The following is a 24,329-nucleotide window of genomic DNA, read 5'->3' on the forward strand; positions in this document are numbered from 1 at the left end:
GCGGGCTCGGCGAAGCGGCGCAGGCGCACTGTGTCCGCCGTACCGAACCGCAGCTATGGAGCAGGCGCTTTCCGACCCCGAGCGGCATTTGCAGCCTGCGCCCCTAGAGCCGCTGGGCCACCCTGACGCTGGGCTGGAGTCTGTGGTCGGTGAGGAAGCGGAGGGGGCCCGGGACGAGGGACCCGGGGACGGCACGGTGAGGAGAAGAGGCGGCAGAGGTCGCCCGGCCTGGGTCGGGGCCTAGCGGGCAAGGCTGGGCTGGTCTAGCCTGACCGGGGCCGGTGGGCTCGGCCGAGAGGCCCCGCGGTGACTGGGAAGCGGGGTGGAAAGGCCGGGCCACAGGTGCAGGGTTGGGGGGGACGCTCAGTGGGAAATGAGGGTTCTGAGTAGGGGGCGAGCGCCGGGCGCTGCAGGACCACGGGAAGGGTGGAGGGGGCGCGGCGAAGGGAGCGGAGGGCTTTCTGTGGGTGCGGCTCGGCGGACGTGGAGATGGGGCCCGGGAAGCGCCAGGCTGGCGTAGGTGCGGTTTTCAGGGTCGGGGAGCCTGGGAGTTTGGACCTGAAGAGGAACGCTGATGCTTCTGGCATCTTGTAAGGTGTTGTGCGGAGGAGAAGGCTTAACGGAGGGCACCGTGGGCAGTGGCAGCGGTGTTTGAGAAGGAAGAGAATGGGGGACTTGCAGAACAAGTCTGGGGCAGTAAGGGTGGTTGGCTTGGTGTCACCCTCAGGAGATGGAGCAAAGTGTTACAGTCGTGAAAAAGATTTTTAAATAAAACTCCTTATTTGACTGTAATTTCTTCATTTGGGGTCGGTGCTGTATCTCCCAGTGGAGACGTGTCATGTATCTGCTTTGCGAAGCTCCGTTGGTAATTAGTGATTTTCATTTGCTTGAGGAAAGGAGAAAATGCATCATTTTATGTTTGTAATTGCTTTCATTCCGAAGTGTTTTCATGCATAATGCAGGATGGGTAAACCAGGTTGAACTGAAGCGATTCAGAAACTCAATGGAGTACTTCTCATCAGATCACCCTAATCAGAGTGTGCATTGCTCGTCCATTTTGCTTCTTTTTTTCTGAAACAGGTGTTAGTGCTAATGCAAAACTGCCCATCCTTATGGTCAATGGATAAAGAAAAGTTAAAGTTGTTTGCTGACTGAAGCTAGAAAGACTTAACTAGCTAGGAACTTCAATATTGGAGTTGAACCTTTTGCCTACTTGGGGGAAATGTCGAGATATATAGGATAGCATGAAGACTTTTATGGGTGAATTTTAAGTTTTTCATTTAATTTCTTCCCAAATTCTAGAATTAGTTATGGAGAGGTCAGTATCTCATACGAAATGTGAGAGAAGTGTGTGTATTCTGTAGTGCATAAACTTGGCTCTTAAGTGATTTGCTTTTTTAATGAAGGTTCCCATCTGTGACTTAGTTTTTCTGTTCTCTTAAAAAGAAAGGAAGGGAGGGAGGGAGGGAGGAAGGAAGGAAGGAGGGAAGAAAGGAAGGAAGAAACTTTTATCGTGAAGTATACCATTAATGCAGAGAAGGGTCTCACAAAATAATTATCAGTTCCTTTGAAGCCTCCATATATTCTCCTGGGTTACATCCACTCCCTCCACCACTGAAGTAATCTATATTCTGAATTTTGTGTTAACAATTCTCTAGCTTTTTAAAAATAATCTTATGGTAAGTGTCCCTAAACAATATGTTGTTTAGTTTTACTTGATTTTGAAATTTATATAAGTGGACTAGTTTTACTATGACTTCCTTTCTTTGCTCTATGATGTTTTGGGGATTCATTGAAAATGTAGCTTAGTTCATTTATACTCATGGCTCTATAGTATGCCATTTTATAGATATTCTACAGTTGATTTCTCTTTTCTTCTGTTTACAGACACTGGCGTTGTTAAAAGATTCTTGCTATTTCTAAAAGTTTCTACTACCATGAACTTCTTCCTGCATATTCTTGGCGCAAATGTCTCATATAAACTTAACAGTGGAATTGCTGGATTATAGGGTGGTAGCATAGACTATATGGTAGTAGGTAGTGCCAAATTGGTTTTTAGAGTGAATATACCAATTTGTATTCCCATTGGTAGTGCCTCATGCTCTCTGTCCTTATCAACACTTAATATTTTCAGACTTTAAATTATTTGCCAATCTTGTGGATATGTGTTAAAGCAATTTTAGATCGTTTCAAAAGGTAAGAGTCATATCTTTTGTTAGCTACATCATGAGTTTAATTTTGATTATGACGAACATTTTGGTAATTTTTTTGTGAAAGCCTTTGGATACTTAATTAACTAATATGAAGTTGCAACTATAGTATAAAATCCATTTATGTTTATTTAAAAGTGATTATAAATATTTCATTAAAAAAAACCCTATGTGTTCAGTTTAAGATATTTGAAAACCCAAATATGCCATCATACAGTAAAAGTTGTAGTTACACAGTATTACCTGACGCTTCAGTAAATATGTGTTGCAGAAGACCATTCGTTATTGCCCAAACTTAAGAGTTTCCTCAAACAACTCTGTAATTTAGTAATTTATAGAGATATAAGCCATTTGGACAAATATTTCAGAATCACCAGGAGTTTAAAAACACACATTCACATGTACTGTGTATGTTGTCCCCTCCTCCTAAAAGATTCCCCAGTCTCCTCCTTAGAAGGTCTACTCGTTTTCCCTCTTCATATCCCCTCTTCCACTCCAGTCCATCCCCAGTTGAGAAGTATTTCAGTAACCACAGCCAGGCTGCTACTGTTACTGGTAGATAGGTATGTGGTCTGGGCAGACATGTAATTTACATTTGTTGTTTGTGCTAGGTACAGTAAGGCTCTACTTTTCATTTAATTTTCAGAATTACCCCCAAAAGACATATAAAGATGAGGAAGCAGAGGCTCAGAGAGAAGTGATTTGGCCAAAGTCACAAGCTAGTCAGTGGCATGGCTGGGATTTGAGCCCAGGTCTGCCTGGCGTTGATATCAGTGCTTTGTTCATTAAAGCATGTAGCTTCATTCCAAAAAAAAAAGTTAAAAATAGTCTTGTAAATTGTAAAATACTGTACTTAAAATTTTTTCCTTTAGTTAAAATTAAGTTGTTATGTTAAGAAGAAAAAGAGGTCTAAACGATGTGTTGATTTATCAATCAGTTTTTCACCACAAAGATACCTATGCAGATAGTGGGCAGAGATGGCAAAAAGCCTCATCAGCCTTATTTTTGACTGCACATTTTGGCTGGAGAGGAAATTGTACCAGTTGCCCTACACCTAGGGGTAGTGGAAACAAGCACTGTCTAAGGGTTGCAGATCTTTTCTGGTTTTAAACGTCACTAACTAAGATTCTTTAAATTCTGTTGTAAACTCTTTTTCTGTATTCTCTTATTTTTCTTTCTGTGAGTCTTCATCCTCTTCCTTTCCATTGTCTAATTAGAAGTCTCCTTTCTTTTCATACTTTTTCCTTATAAGGAAGAGTGTTTTTTTTAAGTATTGTCAGTTTTATTTAAAGTAGTTTAGAATATGAAAAATGAGAGATGAATTCAGTCTCCAAGAGAGTAGTAATTAGTCCTGGCAGAAGAGAGAGGAAATAGCAAGGGAATGGATGTAAAAATACTTTTTTAGGCTGGAAGATTCCATTGAGTTGGCAGTTAACAGTATTTGCTCAGAGAAGAACCACTGCCTGAGGGGTTCATAATGATTTTTGTAGGGAGAGGGGTCTAGGCCTAGCAGTGCTGGTCGCGGCTAAGACTGCTTGAGCAACCGATGCTTGAAAATGCCTATACACAATTAGCACCTTCACAGATTGGCAGCACAGAGCTGAGTGGAGGAGGCCAGAACTGTGGGGAAGCTTTGAGGCATTTGTGGGTGAAGATAACATGAAAAAGGAAAAGAAAATGTATAGGCATAGTTACAGAATTTATCAGTTTAGTAGCAGATAATTAAGTCATTCTCAAGAATGTTTTCCTCATTTTCTACCTCAGCAGCTCTCAGATTTTTTTTGAAGGCGACTCACAGTACAAAATACATTTTTACATCATAGTCAGTATACATATACTTGTATACATAAGCGTTGTTTCAGGAAACAATACTTAACCATTACTTCACGTAGTGCCCTCTTATATTTCTCTCTTCTTTTTCTTTTTAAAATTAATTTATTATTATTATTATTATTTTTGGCTGCATTGGGTCTTCGTTGCTGTACATGGGCTTTCTCGAGTTGCGGCAAGTGGGGGCTACTCTTTGTTGCAGTGCAGTGGTTTCTCTTGTTGCGGAGCATGGGCTCTAGGCACGCGGGCTTCAGTAGTTGTGGCACGCGGGCTCAGTAGTTGTGGCTTGCGTGCTCTAGAACGCAGGCTCAGTAGTTGTGGCACACGGGCTTAGTTGCTCTGCGGCATGTGGGATCTTCCCAGACCAGGGCTCGAACCCGTGTCTCTTGCATTGGCATGCGGATTCTCAACCACTGCGCCACCAGGGAAGTCCCTTCAGTTTGAGTTTGCCTGATGTTTTCTCATGATTAAATTCAGGTTATGCTTCTTTGGCAGAAATTGCCACTAAAATGATGCTGTGTTCTTCTAATTGCTTCTCACCAGCTTGCACACGATTAGGTTTGGTCACTTTTTCTGCCAGTCTTCTCCAATATAAAGTTACTCTTTTTCCCTTTGTAATTAATTTTTTGTGGACATAATTTTTTTTCTTCCAGTTTTATTGAGATATAATTGGCATACAGCACTATATATACTTAAGGCATACAGCATAATGATTTGACTTGCAGTCTTCATGAAATGAACATCCATCAGCTCATATAGATAGAAAATTTAATAAATAGAAAAGAATTTTTTTTTTCTTGTGATGAGAACTCATAGGATTTACTCTCTTAACGACTCTCATAGGGGCTTCTCTGGTGGTGCGGTGGTTAAGGCTCTGCCTGCCAATGCAAGGGACACGGGTTTGAGCCCTGGTCTGGGAAGATCCCACATGCCGTAGAGTAACTAAGCCTGTGAGCCACGACTACTGAGCCCACCCGCCACAACTACTGAAGCCTGTGCACTCTAGGGGCCCGCATGCCGCAACTATTGAACCTGCGTGCTGCAACTACGGAAGCCTGTGCGCTTAGATGCTGTGCTCTGCAACAAGAGAAGCCCCTGCTTGCAGCAACTAGAGAAAGCCCACGTGCAGCAAGGAAGACCCAACGCAGCCAAAAAAAAAAGAAAAGAAAACAACCCTCATAAATAACATACAGCAGTGTTAATTATATTTATCATGTTGTATGTTCCATCTGTAGCACTTACTTATCTTATAACTGGAAGCTTGTACCTTTTGACTGCTTTCATCCAGTTCTTTTTTCCCCCATACCTCGCCTCTGGTACCACAAATCTGATCTCTTTTTGTGGGGACGTACTTTGAAACTATGAAAATACCTTGTTCCTCATCAAAATTTCTGTTTATTTGGCTGTTTCATTATGGACTCATGGATTTTATTTTATTTTTTAAACTTTATTAAGGTATAATTTATATACCGTAAAATTCAGTCATTATAAGTATATAAGTTCAGTAATTTTTAGTAAATTTGCAGAGTTGCACAACCATCACTGCAACCTAGTTTTAGAACATTTCTGTCATTCCCCCAAATTCCTTCATTCCCCTTTGTAGTTAATCCCCCTTCCCACCCTTAGCCCTAGGCAACCACTGTCTGCTTTCTTTATAAATTTGTCTTTTGGATATTTCATATAAATGGAATCGTACACTCTGTTGTCTTTTGAGTCTGCCTTCTTATAATGTTTTTGAGGTTTATATTATAGCATGTATAAGTCATTTCTTTTTGTTTACTGAATAATAGTCGATTGTATAGATATATCACATTTTGTGTATTCACCATTTGATGGAAGTGGGGTTATTTTCAGTTTTTAGCTATTATGAATATTACTGCTATGATGAATATTTATTCCTGTGCAAGTCTTTGTGGGGATATATGTTTACAGTTCTCTTGAGTTAGACTAGCATAATTGCTGGGTTATATGGTAAGTTTATGTTTACTTTTTTTTTTTTTTTTTTTTTTTCTTTTTTTTTTGCTGTACGCGGGCCTCTCACTGCTGTGGCCTCTCCCGTTGCGGAGCACAGGCTCCGGACACACAGGCTCCGCGGCCATGGCTCGCGGGCCCAGCCGCTCCGCGGCACGTGGGATCTTCCGGGACAGGGGCACGAACCCGTGTCCCCTGCATCGGCAGGCGGACTCCCAACCACTGCGCCACCAGGGAAGCCCTATGTTTACTTTTTAAGAAACTGCCACTGTTTTCCAAAGTGGCTATACCACTTAACATTACCACCAGCAATTATGAGGCTCACATTTCTCCACATCCTTGCCAGCACTTGGCATTGTCTATCTTTCTGATTATGGCCATTCTAGTGGGTGTGAAATGGTTTTAATTTGCATTTTTCTAACGACTACTGGTTTTGAGCATCTTTTCATGTGCTTATTGCCATTTGTATATCTTCTCTAGTGAAATTCTATTCAGATCTTTTGCTTATTTTAAAATTGGGTGGTTTTCCTTTTTACTGAGTTGTATATATGTGTTGTTCAGGTATTCTGGATCCAAGTTTTTTCTTTTTTTAATCAGTTAATGAGATTTGCAGATTTTTTTTCCCCCTAGGCTGTGGCTTTTTTCTTTTTCTTAATGGTGTCTTTACAAGAGCAAAAATTTTTAATTTTGACAAAGTCCAGTATATCAAATTTTTTTCTTTTATGGGTTGTGGTTTTGGTATTGTATCTAAGAACTCTTTGCTTATCCCAAGATCACAATGATTTTCTCCTTTGTTTTCTTCTAGAAATTTCAGTTTTAGCTTTTTTTTGGCCATGCCGAGTGGCTTGCAGGATCTTAGTTCCCCGACCAGGGATTGAACCCGGGCCCTCGACAGCGAAAGTGCAGAGTCCTAACCACTGGACCACCAGGGAATTCCCCAGTTTTAGCTTTTTTTTTTTCTTTTGCGGTACGCGGGCCTCTCACTGTTGTTGCCTCTCCTGTTGCAGAGCACAGGCTCCGGATGCGCAGGCCCAGCAGCCATGGCTTACGGGCCCAGCCGCTCCGCGGCATGTGGGATCGTCCCGGACCGGGGCACGGACCCGCGTCCCCTGCATCGGCAGGCGGACTCCCAACCACTGCGCCACCAGGGAAGCCCAGTTTTAGCTTTTATATCTGAGTATGTACGTCATTTTGAGTTAATTTCTGTGTACCGTGTGAGTAAAGGGTCTACTTTTTTTTTTTTTTTTTTTTTGCCTGTGGCTATTCAGTTGTCCCTGCACTGTATGTTGAAAAGACTCTCCATTCGCTGTTGACTTGCCTTGGTGTGTTTATTAAAATCAGTTGATCTTAAATGTAAGGGTTTATTTCTGCATTCTCAGTTCTGTTCCATTGATCCATTGATCTCTATGTCTGTACTGCCAATACCTCACTGTCTTGATTAGTTTAGCTTTTTAATAAATTTTGAATAGTGTAGGTCCTGCAACTTGTTATTTTTAAAATTGTTTTGGCTATTCTAGGTCCTTTGTATTTCCTTATAAGTTTTAGGAACAGAGTATCAGTTTCTACAAAAAAAAACCCTGCTGGGGTAAAGTATTTTTCAAGGAACAATATGTTAGTATGTTTTATAATATTTCAAGCGTGTCCTGTGTGCGTGATGCTTCTTTGTCATTTGGACTTTATTATTGTGAAATCTAGGACAAATCTGGTCTTTATTCTTTTATAGTGGTCTTATTTTTTATTTTTCTGCCTTAATCTTAGAATTTTTTTAACATCTTTATTGGAGTATAATTGCTTTACAATGCTGTGTTAGTTTCTGCTGTGTAACAGGTAAATCAGCTGTATGTATACATATATCCCCATATCCCCTCCCTCTTGCGTCTCCCTCCCACCCTCCCTATCCCACCCCTCTAGGTGGTCACAAAGCACCAAGCTGATCTCCCTGTGCTATGCGGCTGCTTCCCACTAGCGATCTATTTTACATTTGGTAGTGTGTATATGTCCATGCCACTCTCTCACTTCGTCCCAGCTTACCCTTCCCCCTCCACATGTCCTCAAGTCCATTCTCTGCATCTGCATCTTTATTCCTGTCCTGCCCCTAGGTTCTTAAGAACCTTTTTTTTTTTAATTCCATATATATGTGTTAGCATATGGTATTTGTTTTTCTCTTTCTGACTTATTTCACTCTGTATGACAGACTCTAGGCTCATCCACCTCACTACAAATAACTCAGTTTCGTTTCTTTTTATGGCTGAGTAATATTCCATTATATATATGTGCCACATCTTCTTTATCCATTCATCTGTTGATGGACACTTAAGTTGCTTCCATGTCCTAGCTATTTTAAATAGAGCTGCAGTGAACATTGTGGTACATGACTCTTTTTCAATTATGGTTTTCTCAGGGTATATGCCCAGTACTAGGATTGCTGGGTCGTGTGGTAGTTCTATTTTTAGTTTTTTAAAGAAGCTCCATACTGTTCTCCATAGTGGCTGTATCAATTTACATTCCCACCAACAGTGCAAGAAGGTTCCCTTTTCTCCACACCCTCTCCAGCATTTGTTGTTGGTAGTTTTTTGATGATGGCTATTCTGACCGGTGTGAGGTGATACCTCATTGTAGTTTTGATTTTGCATTCCTCCAATGATTAGTGATGTTGAGCACCCTTTCATGTGTTTGTTGGCAATCTGTATATCTTCTTTGGAGAAATATCTGTTTAGGTCTTCTGCCCATTTTTGGATTGGGTTGTTTGTTTTTTTGATATTGAGCTGCATGAGCTGCTTGTAAATTTTGGAGATTAATCCTTTGTCAGTTGCTTTGTTTGCAAATATTTTCTCCCATTCTGTGGGTTGTCTTTTTGTCTTGCTTATGGTTTCCTTTGCTGTGCAAAACCTTTTAAGTTTCATTAGGTCCCATTTGGGTTTTTTTTCGTTTTTATTTCCATTTCTCTAGGAGGTGGGTCAAAAAGGATCTTGCTGTGATTTATGTCAGAGTGTTCTGCCTATGTTTTCCTCTAACAGTTTTATAGTGTCTGGCCTTGTATTTAGGTCTTTAATCCATTTGGAGTTTATTTTTGTGTATGGTGTTAGGGAGTGTTCTAATTTCCTTCTTTTACATGTAGCTGTCCAGTTTTACCAGCACCACTTACTGAAGAGGCTGTCTTTTCTCCATTGTATATTCTTGCCTCCTTTATGAAAAATAAGGTGACCATATGTGCATGGGTTTATCTCTGGGCTTTCTATCTTGTTCCATTGATCTACATTTCTGTTTTTCTGCCAGTACCATACTGTCTTGATTACTGTAGCTTTGTAGTATAGTCTGAAGTCGGGAGCCTGATTCCTCCAGCTCCGTTTTTCTTTCTCAAGATTGCTTTGGCTATTCGGGGTCTTTTGTGTCTCCATACAAATTTTAAGCCTTTTTGTTCTAGTTCTGTGAAAAATGCCATTGGTAGTTTGATAGGGATTGCATTGAATCTGTAGATTGCTTTGGGTAGTATAGTTATCTTCACAGTATTGATTCTTCCAATCCAAGAACATGGTATATCTCTCCATCTGTTGGTATCATCTTTAATTTCTTTCATCAGTGTCTTATCGTTTTCTGCATACAAGTCTTTTGTCTCCTTAAGTAGTTTTATTCCTAGGTATTTTACTCTTTTTGTTGCAATGATAAATGGGAGTGTTTCCTTAATTTCTCTTTCAGATTTTTCATCATTAGTGTATAGGAATGCAAGAGATTTCTGTACATTAATTTTGTATCCTGTTACTTTACCAAATTCATTGATTAACTCTAGTAGTTTTCTGGTAGCATCTTTAGGATTTTCTATGTATAGTATCATGTCATCTGCAAACAGTGACAGTTTCACTTCTTCTTTTCCGATTTGGATTCCTTTTATTTCTTTTTCTTCTCTGATTGCTGTGGCTAAAACTTCCAAAACTATGTTGAATAATAGTGGTGAGAGTGGGCAACCTTGTCTTCTTCCTGATCTTAGAGGAAATGCTTTCAGTTTTTCACCGTTGAGAACGATGTTTGCTGTGGGTTTGTCATATATGGCCTTTATTATGTTGAGGGAGGTTCCCTCTCTGCCTACTTTCTGGAGGATTTTTATCATAAGTGGGTATTGAATTTTGTTGAAAGCTTTTTCTGCATCTATTGGAATGATCCTGGATTTTTTTCTTTATGCTGAAGATATTTATGCTTGCTTGTACTGTTTCACTGTTTGCAACATTTTTAAAACTTAAAATAGATTATATTCATTTTTACTCACTGAATTGGAAATAAAGAATTTCATCAGCCTTTTAAATATGTCCATCTTCCATATTTATTTGGTCTTAAGTTAGGTAGAAAGTAGTGATTCACATATCAAGCATCTACATTTAGGATGTTATTCCTTTGAGTATAAGTGTAAGATGTGAGTGTAGCATCACTCTTTAGTGATGTTCTTTAATGAGAAGTCCACCTTCAATACATCTAAAATGTCATGCCTCCCTAGCACACATTATAAATCAACTATACTTCAATTTAAAAAATAAATAAATAATATATTATGTCTCTCTTTAAAACACACTCCCGGTCCCATCTTCCAGTTATCAAGTTTATCCATTTCTCAATATTTTGAATGTGTCCTTTTAACAATTATGGTATTAGTTGTGTTATTCTTGGCATTGTTTGTACTTTAGTGTGACAGGATAAGCAATTTTATATCATCTACCAAACCCTGCTGGTATTTTTGTATGCCAGTCTTTAGTTTTTATGATAGTTGATTTTATTCTTTTATTTTTTTCCTTCTGTGTAATTGAATGGCATAATGGGGTAAATTTATGACTCACATGCATTATATTTTTGGCTGGGAAATAATTTGCTTTATCATTTATGTGCTTCCAGAATTCAGAGACTTTTTCACTGGATTCCGTGATGGTAAATAGTGCTTGGCTGTGGGCCCAAATTTTTTATATGTATAATCTCAACCAGTGAGGGCTTCATAACCCTGATGTTGAGTGGTTTGTGCTTATGTAATTTTTTGAGCTTTCTTTTAATTGAATGATTTTCTTCTATCTTATTTTCTCTTTTAGTACATAAACATAAAACTTATATTTTATAAAAGTGTCTTGTGTGACAGCAGAGTGGTTTTTGTTTCTGTTTTTGTTTTGTTTTGGGTTGCCTCTTACTTCTCTGTCCTTCTTTTAGCATTTTTACCTCCTCCATTTTTCTTCAACATTTTTGGCGGTATGTCCTAAAGTGTGTCATCTTTATTCATCACTGATTTAATTTTGTGTACTGTCACATAGCTTAATTTCTCTTCATAGTAGTTTAATTTTCTGTGTAGAGTATCATCATGGGTTTTACTGCATGCATCTTTTTCTTTAAACTTTTGGTGTATCCATCTTTTTACTTATATCTCTTCTTCACAGACTAACCCCAGTTATAATATAGTCCAGAGTTTTTAATTAAAGCCCACTGAACTTTAAAAGTGAGCAAGGGAGAAAAGAACCAAAGCATAGCAGTTATCGCATGGTCTCACTGTGTCTTTCTTGTTTAAACTTGGAGTTACTTTGGATATATTCAAGACCCTTCTTCAGTGGCACACTTCCTACAGAAAGAGCCTATGAACCACCTGTGATATCTTTGTCATTTTCTTCGGTGCTTTGATACAGGCCTGGGGATGATCTAGCAGAAAAGAAAGAAGTCTCCTGTTCTTAAAACCGCTGTCTCAGATAAACAAGCTCCTACTGTATATAACACAGGGAACTATATTCATTATTCTCTAATAAACCATAGTGGAAAAGAATATGGAAAAGAATATATATATATAACTGAATCACTTTGCTGTACACCAGAAACTAAAACAAGTTTCTGAATCAACTATACTTCAATAAAAAAATGAATAAATAAATAAAAGCAATTTAAAAAAAAAAAGGAAAACCTGCTGTCTCACAGTGGAGCCTGTTAATCACTGCCAAGAAGTTTAGGCAGGGACTTCCCCGGTGGCGCAGTGGTTAAGAATCCACCTGCCAATGCAGGGGACACGGGTTCGAGCCCTGGTCCAGGAAGCTCCCACATGCCACGGAGCAACTAAGCCTGTGCGCCGCAACTACTGAGCCTGCGCTCTAGAGTCTGCGAGCCACAACTACTGAGCCCGTATGCCACAACTGCTGAAGCCCGCACACCTAGAGCCCATGCTCCGCAACAAAGAGAAGCCACCTCAGTGAGAAGCCCGGGCACCGCAACAAAGAGTAGCCCCTGCTCGCTGCAACTAGAGAAAGCCCGCACACAGCAGTGAAGACCCAATACAGCCAAAAATAAATTTAAAAAAAAAGTTTAGGCAAATTTATGGTTAATTATGTGATGACTCCTGCTTTTTTTTTTAATGTGCCTGCTAAAAATCTCACATTTTGCCATATATGTAGTATTTTATATTTGAGATAGAGATTTGACTTTGGTAAAATAAAAAGATTAGATATCAGGGACTTCCGTGGTGGTCCAGTGGTAAAGTGTCTGCCTTCCAGTACAGGGGATGCGGGGCAACTAAGCCTGTGCACCACAACTGCTGAGCTTGCGCCCCTCATCTTAGCCTGCGTGCTGCGAACTACAGAGCCCACGTGCTCTGGAGCCCATGCGACAACGAGAGAGAGAAAACCTGCTCGCCAAAACTAGAGAGAAGCCTGTGCATCGCAAGGAAGAGCCCGTGCACCGCTAGGAGGGGCCTGCACGCCACAATGAGCACCTCAACAAAAGATCCCACATGCCTCAATGAAGACCCGACACAGCCAAATAAATAAATAAATATTAAAAAAAGATTAGATATCAGTATTGAGCATCATTTGTCTTTGTATGTAGTGTTTTTAGATTTTTTCATGTGTATTTCTATATAGGTTTTTTCTTGGTTACTGTGTGAAATGTCTACATTTAATTTTCATTTTTTTCTCTTATAATCTTGCCTACATTTTAATAATTAATATGGCACTTGTTAAAATAGCTTCTGGAAAAGTTTAATGTGCTACAGTATGCTGATAAAAAGAGGCATGGCATTTGCTGATATAACTTAGCAACCCCTAGCAACTTAAGAGATATAAAAAAGCAGCCCAAAATATGTACTAATAATGGATTTTATTAAAATAGCTAGGGTGTTTTCAATATAATTTTAAGGGTTTTTTGTTGTTCTTCTTCCACTGTTTTTATTCAGATGATGGAAAATAATTTTTGGTTGAAGAAGATAGAAATTAGTGTTTCAGAAGCAGAAAAGCGAACTGGGAGGAATGCCATGAACATGCAAGAAACATATACTGCTTACCTCATTGAAACAAGGTGAGTGATGAGAATTAGGCCTAGGCTTAGATAGAAAAAGCTTTGGTAGCTATTGATGCAAATTCTGTTGTATAATGCAATTGTTTACAGGTTATTGTCTTTTTAGGGATTTTTGCTGTTGTTTTACTTTTTAACAGGTTAACAGGTGTGTCTTTTATTCTGGTACTCTTAGTAGCTAAGTTCTAATGTACTTGTTTTGGAGGGAGAGGGAATGTTATGGAATACTTTTGGGATCTGGAATGTTACTTGACACATGTTTTAGTGGAGTTCTTGTTGTTAGATACAACCCTTTTGTGATTTGGGGAAAAGATACCAGGTTCTCAGGGGTGTATGAAGTGGACTTATGTAAGTGGAGATGGTTAACAAAGAAGTCTAGGAGGAGAGAATACAGTCTAAGTCAGTTTAGGAGAGGTGGGAGTTACAGAGAAATCCCCCCTTTGCCCCTGCCAGCTGTGCAGCATGCAGGACCTTAGTTCCCTGACCAGGGATGGAACCCATGACCCCTGCAGTGGAAGCATGGAGTCCTAACCACTGGACTCCCAGGGAATTCCCCATTTTTAATCTTTTTTTTTGGCGAGAAATTAAAGTCAGTTAAAAATTGATTGAGACTGGAGCTTTAGACCTTGGGGTAAAATTGAAAAGATAAAATAAATCATGGTGTAATCGAAAAAAAAAAAAAGGAAGAAGATAAAGTAGCTCATGGTGTAATCACAACTCACCAGAAAAGTCTTACCTCATAAGGAAGAAGTTAAAGGAATTAGATTGTTTTGTCTAGAGCAAAGCAAGGGAAGACTCTATTTTGCCAATTATAAACAGTTTATGTAAAGACTATACTGACAAGGTCTTTTCTCTCTGTGGACTGAGCAGAAATACTTTCAATTAAAACAAGTAGAGGGGGGACTTCCCTGATGGTGCAGTGGCTAAGAATCCACCTGCCGGTGCAGGGGACATGGGTTCGAGCCCTGGTTCAGGAAGATCCCACATGCCGTGGAGCGGCTGGACCCATGTGCCACAACTACTGAGCCTGTGTGCCACAACTACTGAAGCCCACATGCCTGGAGCCTGTGCTCCACAACAAAGAGAAGCCACCACAATGAGAAGCCTGCGCACCGCAATGAAGAGTAGCCCCCGCTCGCCGCAACTAAAGAAAGCCTGTGTGCAGCAATGAAGACCCAACACAGCCAAAAATAAATAACTAAATAAATCTATTTAAATAAGTAAATAAAACAAGTAGAGGGACTTCCCTGGCAGTCCAGTGGTTAAGACTCCGTGCTTCCGGTGCAGGGGGCGTGGGTTTGAACCCTGGTCAGGGAACTAAGATCCTGCATGCTGTGTGGCACGGCAGAAAAAAATAAATAAAATAAATAAATAAATAAAACAAGTAGATATGAGAGAACTTTCTGATAGCTTCTAAAATAAAATAATAGAACTCCCAGACCTAGTTGATAAAGTGTTACAACCATGTTTTAATGTGAATACATTAAAAGTTGTTTTTAGTCATTTTCATTGGCTTTACCACACCGTCACCAAGCTAGCCTTAGGGCTGAACCCTGTGCCATTTTCAGGGTTTTCTCCAGGTCTGAGGTTCTACCCGAAATGAAAGTTAAAATCATAGTGAAGTTTATTTAGTTTACAAATAATTCTGAAAATCCTTTCTTTAAGTATAGTCTTCCTTCTTACACACACACATACATACACACACAACAAGCAAAGAAAACAAAACAAGAAAAGAAAAAAAGAATCTTCCAAAAAGAAGAGAAAATTTGTGTACGATAGGAATTTTGGGAAAAGAGCTAAGGTGGATCTTTTAAAAAATAGGTTGTTTTGGGGCATGCATATATACATGTATGTATCAGAGAGATTTTTTAAGGTAATTTAAAAAAATTATGGTCCCATGAGAGAGTTTTTTTTTTTTAAGTTAAATTAGCCACTTTAAAAAATCATACTTTAGGGGACTGCCCTGGTGGTCTAGTGGCTAACTCTGAGCTCCCAATGCAGGGGGCCCAGGTTTGATCCCTGGTCAGAGACCTAGATCCCACAGTCATGCTGCAGCTAAGAGTTTGCGTGCCACAACTAAAGGTTCTGCATGCCGCAACTGAAGAGCCTGCATGCCGCAACTAAGACCCAGTGCAGCCTAAATAAATAAATCATACTTTAGAAATTCGTGGCCCTAGCTTTCTAAGTAAATTCTTAAATTTAAAACTGAAAAGGATATTTTTATTTTATTCTATTTTATTTATTTTTTTGGTTGCCCCAGGTCTCTTAGTTGCGGCAGGCAGGCTCCTTGGTTGCGGCTTGTGGGCTCCTTAGTTGTGGCTCGCCGAAAAAGGACATTTTTAGTATGTGCCTATTTCTTCACCCAATTGAACAATGAAATTAGCTGTTGACTAGTTTTACTGCTGGAAGAGACTTTTGGGTTTTTTTTTTTTTTTTTTTTTGTGGTACACGGGCCTCTCACTGTTGTGGCCTCTCCCGTTGCGGAGCACAGGCTCCGGATGCGCAGGCTCAGCAGCCATGCCTCACGGGCCCAGCTGCTCCACGGCATGTGGGATCTTCCTGGACCGGGACACAAACCCGTGTCCCCTGCATCGGCAGGCGGACTCTCAACCACTGTGCCACCAGGGAAGCCCTGGAAGAGACTCTTGATTTGAATAATCTGGAATGATTTATAGTTTACTCTTGACTGAAATGAATAGAGTGTTATAATTTGAAACTTGGAGTTAGAAGTGACCATACACGAGTAATATAGCTAGACTCTGGATAAATATTTCAGTGGATCATCAGTAAATGTGTGGTGCACAAAAGGATTATTGAGTTGACTTTCACAATTGTATTTCATTTATTTTAAAACAGTGATTCTCAAACTTTAAAATGTATAGGAATCACTTGGAAATTTTAAGCTGCAGAGTTTTGGGTGGGGTCCAGGAATTGACACATTTTAAGCAAAATTCCAGGTGTTTTTGAAGCAGATGGACCATGGACCATAGTTTTATCAAATATAAAGTCTTTACATTTTAAGATAGTTAAATTTATCTGTCTTTTTTCTTTTATGATTTGTGTTTTCCCTCTCTTAAATTCTTGCCTACCCCACATCATGTTCATATCCACTTTGAGAAATACTGCTTTTGGATAGATTATTTTGAAAGTACTGTACCTACCCCTAAGGCTAACTTTCATTCAACAACCACAGAACCCTGGAATTTATTAATTTAATCATGTAGGATTCTTGCTGTAATTCAGTATTATTCAGATAGTCTTGGACAATATGAGTATTATTATTGAGCCTTGATATTGACTAAAAGTTGAACTTTAACATATAGCTTATCTACCTACTCTTTGGACACAAGTAGAAAGTCCATTTAGCAATTGCCTATAGTGTTACAGTTTAATAGGCTAAGAATGAATAAGGCTAAAGTCATTGATTTTAATTTCTCCAGAGGTTTTTATGCTTTCCTGTTCATAGAGTATGAACCCTTTTAAAATAAAGTATACAATACGTAGTGATAGGTAAGAATGCCTCGTTGTCTTGGGAGTATATATGATGTCTTCACTTAATTCCTCTAATTTGTAAAACAGATCCTATCTACTTTATTGTGAGGGTTAAATTAAATGTTGCATGTAAAACCAATTATGTGCTATTAAGTATTTGTTAAATGATTGGATGAATGGGGTTGTTTTGTGGTCCAAACAAAGTCTTCTCTATGCTTTTAGGTGGTTTCCAGTTATTAGACCCTGCCTTTCGTGGCCTTTAAAACAAAACAAAACAAAATCAACTTGTAAAAGATCTTCTAACAGCCTTTAGGTGTACTGCTTATAGGCTATATTTATCTGCTTATTAGCAAGATGTGGGTTCTGTTGGTCATGATTTTAAATAATTTGAAACTTGACATTAACCCAAGATATTTTTTCAGCTGAAGCTGAAAATCTGAATTAGAATAGTATTAGTCATAACTAATGGTTAGGTCAACTCTTTAAAATGAATTATGATTTAATAATCCTATATCTTTGCCATGGAAGCCATTTGTACATTTTGAATTTCATATTATGCTTCCTTTTCTGTTTCCTTTCTATTATGTTTCCTTTTCTAATATATAATGCAATGAATAAATTTAGTGGCAAACTTAATATAAAAATTATTTTTTATTATAATAAATAATAATAAATTATTTTATTTATTTATTATTAAAATGCTTGTGTTGAGCATGACACAGTGTATATATCTTCTCAAGACTTTACTTTATTCTAAGACTGATTTAGCCTCTGTGCCTTTATGCCATAATGTACAGATGCACACTTTGGTTATATGCGTGTTTCTTGGAGGACCTGTAAGTTATTTTCAAGCAAACAATTAGAAAATGGGAAGGTTCTGATAATGTTTAGAAGACTAATGTTTTCTAACAGTGATTATGCTAGCAGAAATTGTAAATAGTCAAAATAATTTCAGGGCTTCCCTGGTGGCGCAGTGGTTGAGAGTCCGCCTGCCTATGCAGGGGGCATGGGTTCGTGCTCCGGTCTGGGAAGATCCCACATGCCACGGAGCGGCTGGGCCCATGAGCCATAGCCGCTGAGCCTGCGCGTCCGGAGCCTGTGCTCCGTAATGGGAGAGGCCACAACAGTGAGACTCCCGTGTACCGCAAAGAAAATAATAATAATAATAATTTCAAATATTCTTTATATGATTTTACCCAGCTTTCCCCCAACTTGAACTTTTATATGGATGAGACATGGCATTGCCTGCAGCTCTTTATATTAAAGATAAGACTAGAATTGAATTTTTACATCCCTTCCCCCCCCGTTTCAGAGTTAATTGACATTTTGCTTTTGTGGATTTTTTCTGGTACTTGGATGCATCTGATTCATTTATAACGTTGAATTGAGGGTTTTTTTGGTGTCATCGTCTTTGGCATGAATATTATTCCCTCATCGTGGCAGGAGTTGTTCTCTCATTGTGGCAGTGAAGAATACTTTTTCTTTAATGAAACACTGGCTAAGCCAGACTTTACTATATTGGAAAGCCAGCTGTTATACATTAACCAAATTATTTTGTATTGAGGCTTTTAGAATGTTCCTAATATGACTATTTCTCTTGAGTTCAATAGGTTTTCTATAACAGAAGAAAGTGGTTAGGAGTGAAGGCTTGGGAATCAGATGGATCTGAGTGCCCTACCCACAGATCTTTGTGATTGTAGGAAGAGCATATACTGTGCAGCTGCTTCCTCATCTGTGAAATGGGGACAGTAATCCCTGCTTCACCAGGTTTGTTGTAGGGATTAAGTAATACATGAAAAATTCTCTACTCAGTGTCTGGTTCATAAGCATTCAGTAAATGGAGTTATCAGTTTTAAAGGAGGTGGTGTGCATGCATTTGTATTTTTAAAAAACACTAGAAATCTTATTCTGTCTTTTTCAGGTCAGTTGAACATATTGATGGTCAGAGTGTCCTAACAGACTCACTATGGAGGCGGTACAGTGAATTTGAGTTGTTGAGAAACTACCTTTTAGTTTACTATCCGCATATTGTTGTGCCACCTTTACCAGAAAAAAGGGTAAGAAGTGAAATGGCAGTATAGTTCAGAAGTATTTAGCATTGAGACTATTCTTCATGGTGGTTTTGTTTATCTAGGCAGAATTTGTTTGGCATAAACTCTCTGCTGACAACATGGACCCGGATTTTGTGGAAAGACGTCGAATTGGTTTAGAAAACTTCCTCTTGAGAGTTGCTTCACATCCCATCCTTTGTAGAGACAAAATCTTCTATTTGTTTTTAACACAGGTATTTTTCTTTTATTTGGTCTTTTAAAAAAATTCATTTGACTTGGGATTTTTTAAGTTTTTAATTGTGGAATGCTTATTCTTAATGATCCTTTTGGAGCAGCTTTGTTAATTTATATGCATTTCATGGTTTGTTCTGTTTTGAATTTCCAAAGTAAATTACATCATTCTTTTGGCTAACGTTTTTATACTTAAAGATACTAAAGACGGTACTTTTTGGTACCACTTAAATGGTATCAGAGTTAGCCTTTAGTTTTTTGAAGCCCAGGTCTATAAAATCTTGGGTCCATCTTTGGTAATCTTTTGGAATCTAGATTGTATGTTTAATTTTGCAGTGAAAGGAATTATTTTTTAACCTTTCTCTCCCATCTCCCCTGAAAGAAGAACAGAATGATAGGTATTTAATTTGGAATATTTCTTACGGGCTATTTTGCAATGTTATTTAAAATTAACTTTAATTTTTAGGAAGGTAACTGGAAGGAGACTGTGAATGAAACCGGATTTCAGCTGAAGGTAAGGATAATTGTATGAAATAATTTGTTACGTTCCTTTACAGTTCCTAGCACAGTGCCATGCACTTAATGGGTACTTGCTGTTTATTGAATGAGCGAATGTTGGAAATTGGCTTTGCATCTAATATCATTGGTAAAGTTTTTAAAGACACAATGCAGTTTATTTTTGATTGGTGTAATTTTTGTTAATAGTGAGACTATAATGGGCATATTTATGAGTTTAATTCTATTGGGAAGGAAGATTTTGAAGCAGTATTTAGATACAGGCTATAGATTTTCCCCACAGTTTAGTCATATTATACATTGTATATTTTTTTCTTCCCTCTGTCCTTATCACTGCCACTATCAGTGGTGCCCCCGTAATTGCTCACTCTATTAAATAGGAAAGACACTTCTGAAGAATTGATCTTGGGTTTTCCAATCTTAGCAGACTAGAAGATGAACCATCAGTCATGCTTCTTCTGTCTACTGGGACATGGCCAGTTTTGAGTGGGCGTAGGATTCATTTTGTATTAGCATCTGTTAGTAATACAGGCCTAATTAGATTTTGACAGCTTTTCATATTTGGTCATTAGAATTAGTGTCTGGGAATGGGACTGTTATCTAAAAATTAAAGAGCATGTTGGTCATAAGATGGCCACCCTAACTCCAGTCTGCTCTCCCTCTTGTTCCCAAAAGTAATTTAACACTGGTGCTTGCAAATTTTTTAAAGTTTTCATCTCTTGTGTAAGCTGAATAGGTAAGAAGAAAAAGTAATATAAATTGATATAATATATAAATTGATAAACAATTCACATGATAATGCAGTAACAGAATTCAGTAGGTCTAGGCAGCAAGAACAAAATGTCTTTACAGTAATTTTAAGAACACCCCCTAGAGATTTATGCATTGGTATATAGGTATTTTAATTTTAACATAAAAAGACAAGGAAGAGAAAAATTTTTGTCTGCACAGAAAATATAATCAAGTATCTAATTCTGTCATAAACCAATTTTAACATATAAATATATTGTTGGCAGATAACATGAAAAAATTAGTATTTTCTTGGCTATAATTCATTATGGTGCTCCGAGAGAATACTGGAATTTTGGTTTAGAGATGGTTTGAAATAACTCTAAACTTTAAAAAATTATTTATATTTTGATAGAATTTTCTGAGAACTAGTCCAAGATTTCTTGGGAGCTACTAAAATATATATATTTTTTAGTGATGTCTCTTTATATAAAAAGAAAATTTAAAAAATTTTCATCATTGATTTAGTCATTAGTTTAGTAACTAGTTATCAGTTGTTTGTCCTTAACTCAGTTTTTCGCCATAACTTGGGTGGACTTGAGAAAACTCCTAAATTTCTCCATCCATATAGACTATGCTCTTTACAGAGTGCTTTGGATCTTGTGTGTAGGTGCTATTTAAGTGTTTAGATACAATGTTTTGTATTTGGGTAGCCTTATGGTGAAATCTTAGTTTCAATTTCATAAAATCTTTGAAAGGTAATACTCTGTACACAATAATTGAAAAGTCAGAATTTAAATGAAATGGACCAGGCATAAAATGTATGGGGAGAATTTAGAGACCCATGCAAGGAATTGGGACTTTTTTTTAATGAAGCAGGTTGTTTTTATAAAATATTTATTTATTTGGTTGTGCTGGGTCTTAGTTGAGGCACATGGGCTCCTTAGTTGTGGCCCGTGGGCTCCTTAGTTGTGTCTCACGGGCTCCTCAGTTGCGGCTCGCCGGCCCCTTAGTTGTGTCATGTGAACTCTTAGTTGTGGCTTGCACGTGGGATCTAGTTCCCTGACCAGGGAATAAACCTGTGTCCCCTGCGTTGGGAGCATGGAGTCTTAACCACTGCGCCACCAGGGAAGCGAAATGGGACCTTTTAGGACTACACATACACACACATATGTGCATGCATACATACAAACATATGTGAGGTTGTCCAAGAGATAGAGAAAGACACACACTTCACTTATGTGGAGGTCATGTATTTGGTAGTTACAACAAACCCAATCACAGTTGAAAGGGGGGATTTAGAACTGACTTCTGAGATGTTCAAATGGATGTAACATAACTTACTATAGTACTTACAGATATACTTTGGTCCTTTCAGATAGTACCCACTTAATTTTTTTTTTTTTTTTTTTTTTTTTTGCGGTACGCGGGCCTCTCACTGCTGTGGCCTCTCCCGCTGCGGGGAGCACAGGCTCCGGACGCGCAGGCTCAGCGGCCATGGCTCATGGGCCCAGCCACTCCGTGGCATGCGGGATCCTCCCAGACCGGGGCACGAACCCATGTCCCGAACCCGTGTCCCCTGCATCAGCAGGCGGACTCTCAACCACTGCGCCACCAGGGAAGCCCCCCACTTAATTTTATTATAGTTATTCAAATAAACTTGGCTATCTGTTTTCTAGGCTACAACGTATTAGAAGAAAATTTAAGTGGTCTAAAAGTGAATACTGCCGGAGACAGGCACACTGTTACAATAGTGAAATTGACAGCTGAGCCTGCTAGTAAGGGATAACAGTGATCTGAGAGTCAGACACTGTAGTATGGAGGCCTCTGGCATGGGGCCAAATCCCCACACACCTATGTAACCCCTAGGGCTTCATTGTGTCACAGGTGGATTCAGTATTAGTTGTTTATAGTGGTTACCTTGAGGCTTCAAGAAAAGGTTGAATTGCTGGCTGAGTACTCATAATTCAGCGTTTCTTCTTTTTTTTCAGCGTGGAACTAGTTTTTTGATTAAAAAAATTTTTTTTAATTCAGTGTTTCTTAAAATGTGGTCAGTTGGCTTCATGAGTCTCAATTTGCTGGGATTGTTTGTTCAAAATACTGAATCCTAGAGTTCATTCCAAACATATTGATTCCCACGAGCCTAAAACTTAAGAACCATTGCTGTAAGATGACAGATAAGAATATTTTTAGGGAAGATAATTTTAGAAGATTATCAAAATTGGTAAAAAAAAAAAAAAGAAAAGAAAAGTTAGAACCTTAAGCAGTATCTTATCTGAATATCATTAACACTAAATGTTTACTATGTGCTTAAGCACTGTACTCTAATACACGGTCATGTTTTTTTGCTGACAGTTGCCTCAGTACCTTTGAGGTTAGTTTAGTATTATTCCAGTTTTTTAGATGAGGAACTCGAGAAAGTGACTTAATGGTGGTATAATGTTGATTGTTCTCAATTATTGTTTCAATTTGATCACTATCTACTTGAACTGGTCTACCCGACCGTGGAGCACCGTCCAGCAAGAAATCTCCAGCACGAAACTTCGCAAACCACTTTTGACACATTTGATTAGTCACAGCACCTTCTCCATACACTGCACAAATCTTTCTGTGCGTTTCAGTTGCGTTTTTACCTTTCTTGAAATAATAAAGCATAATATGCCGAAAATGCTTTTTTTCTTCCACCTTCAGTATTAAAATTGCTACACAAAAATTCACTAATTTTGTTAAGTCTTTTTTAAATGCTTGCTGATACGACAGCCATCACATACAGTCTAACAAAATTGTTTCGAATGAAGTTAAGGACGGCTAAGTGCTACTAGAGCCATCTTACGGAAAAAACTGAACGAAACTTTTGGCCCACCCAATACTTTATTTATTTATTTATTTATTTATTTATTTATAAAAATCATATGTTTTTGTCTGTTTTCAGTTCCCTTTTTTTAAAATTAATTTTTATTTTTGGCTGCGTAGGGTCTTTGTTGCTGTGTGCAGGCTTTCTCTAATTGCGGCAAGCAGAGGCTACTCTTTGTTGCAGTGTGAGAGCTTCTCATTGTGGTGGCTTCTCTTTGTTGCACAGAACGGGCTCTAGGCATGCAGGCTTCAGTAGTTGTGGCTCGCGGGCTCAGTAGTGGCTCGCGGGCTCTAGAGCGCAGGCTCAGTAGTTGTGGCGCACAGTCTTAGTTGCTCTGTGGCATGTGGGATCTTCCCGGACCAGGGCTCGAACCCATGTCTCCTGCATTGGCAGGCAGATTCTTAACCACTGTGCCACCAGGGAAGTCCTCCACCCAATACTTTAGTTTAAAGTGATATCATTTTAACTCAGTTCTCTCAGTAAGTTACTTACATGAAAGTAAGTGTCATCCATATGCCCAAACCTTAAATGAATTTAGGCTGACTCAGAAGAATCCAGAACCCTGTCTGTTGCTTGGAGCAGGGACTGCCAGAGAGAAGATCTGGGCCTTTAGGATCTCTGTTAATCCTGGAGATTCCAAATGCTGGGTGCCTACAGACTGTCAGGTACTCTTCTAGGTGCTGTGGATACAACAGCGAATACGCTGGAAACATTCCTCCATGTTCTTATGGAGCTTGTATTGTAGTAGTTGGAGACTTTAAGTTTACATTTATTTAAGATACTTTGAAAGTTATAGGTGATATAAAGTAAAACAATCATTACCGTGAGAGAGTATGACAGCAGGGATTTTTTTCTAGGGGTTATTTTGAGATAGGTAACAATAAAATTTATTGTTCAAATGGGGACACTTTTGAGAATAAAAAGGGGGTCTGCTAATAATTAGGTTAGGGACAACAGGTGTAAGCCAGGACTGTCCTGGGCAAACTGCATCACATGGTTGAAGAGAGAACATTTGAGCTGAGACCTGAATAGTGAGAAACCTGCAATGGAGTCAACCTAGCGGGTAAAGGAAGAATGTTAGAGAGAGGGCAAGCTGGTAATGGTTTACTAGGCAAGGTTTGGGGGAAGATAAGAACCTGAAAATGAAAT

At 38.8% G+C, this 24,329-nt stretch overlaps 1 protein-coding gene across 1 annotated transcript in view; it reads left to right on the plus strand.

The window, feature by feature from the left end:
- SNX4 (sorting nexin 4) overlaps positions 1-24,329 on the plus strand; it is an 84,030-nt gene continuing 59,701 nt past the window's right edge. Inside the window, 5 exon segments of the mRNA XM_081236078.1 lie at positions 1-196; positions 13,189-13,310; positions 18,721-18,856; positions 18,934-19,083; positions 19,548-19,595. Of these exon segments, the coding sequence (XP_081092204.1) occupies positions 56-196; positions 13,189-13,310; positions 18,721-18,856; positions 18,934-19,083; positions 19,548-19,595 (597 nt within the window). The 5' untranslated portion in view covers positions 1-55.

Source organism: Mesoplodon bidens (assembly GCF_964165515.1).
Source record: "Mesoplodon bidens genome assembly, chromosome: 5".
Lineage (NCBI taxonomy): Eukaryota > Metazoa > Chordata > Mammalia > Artiodactyla > Ziphiidae > Mesoplodon > Mesoplodon bidens.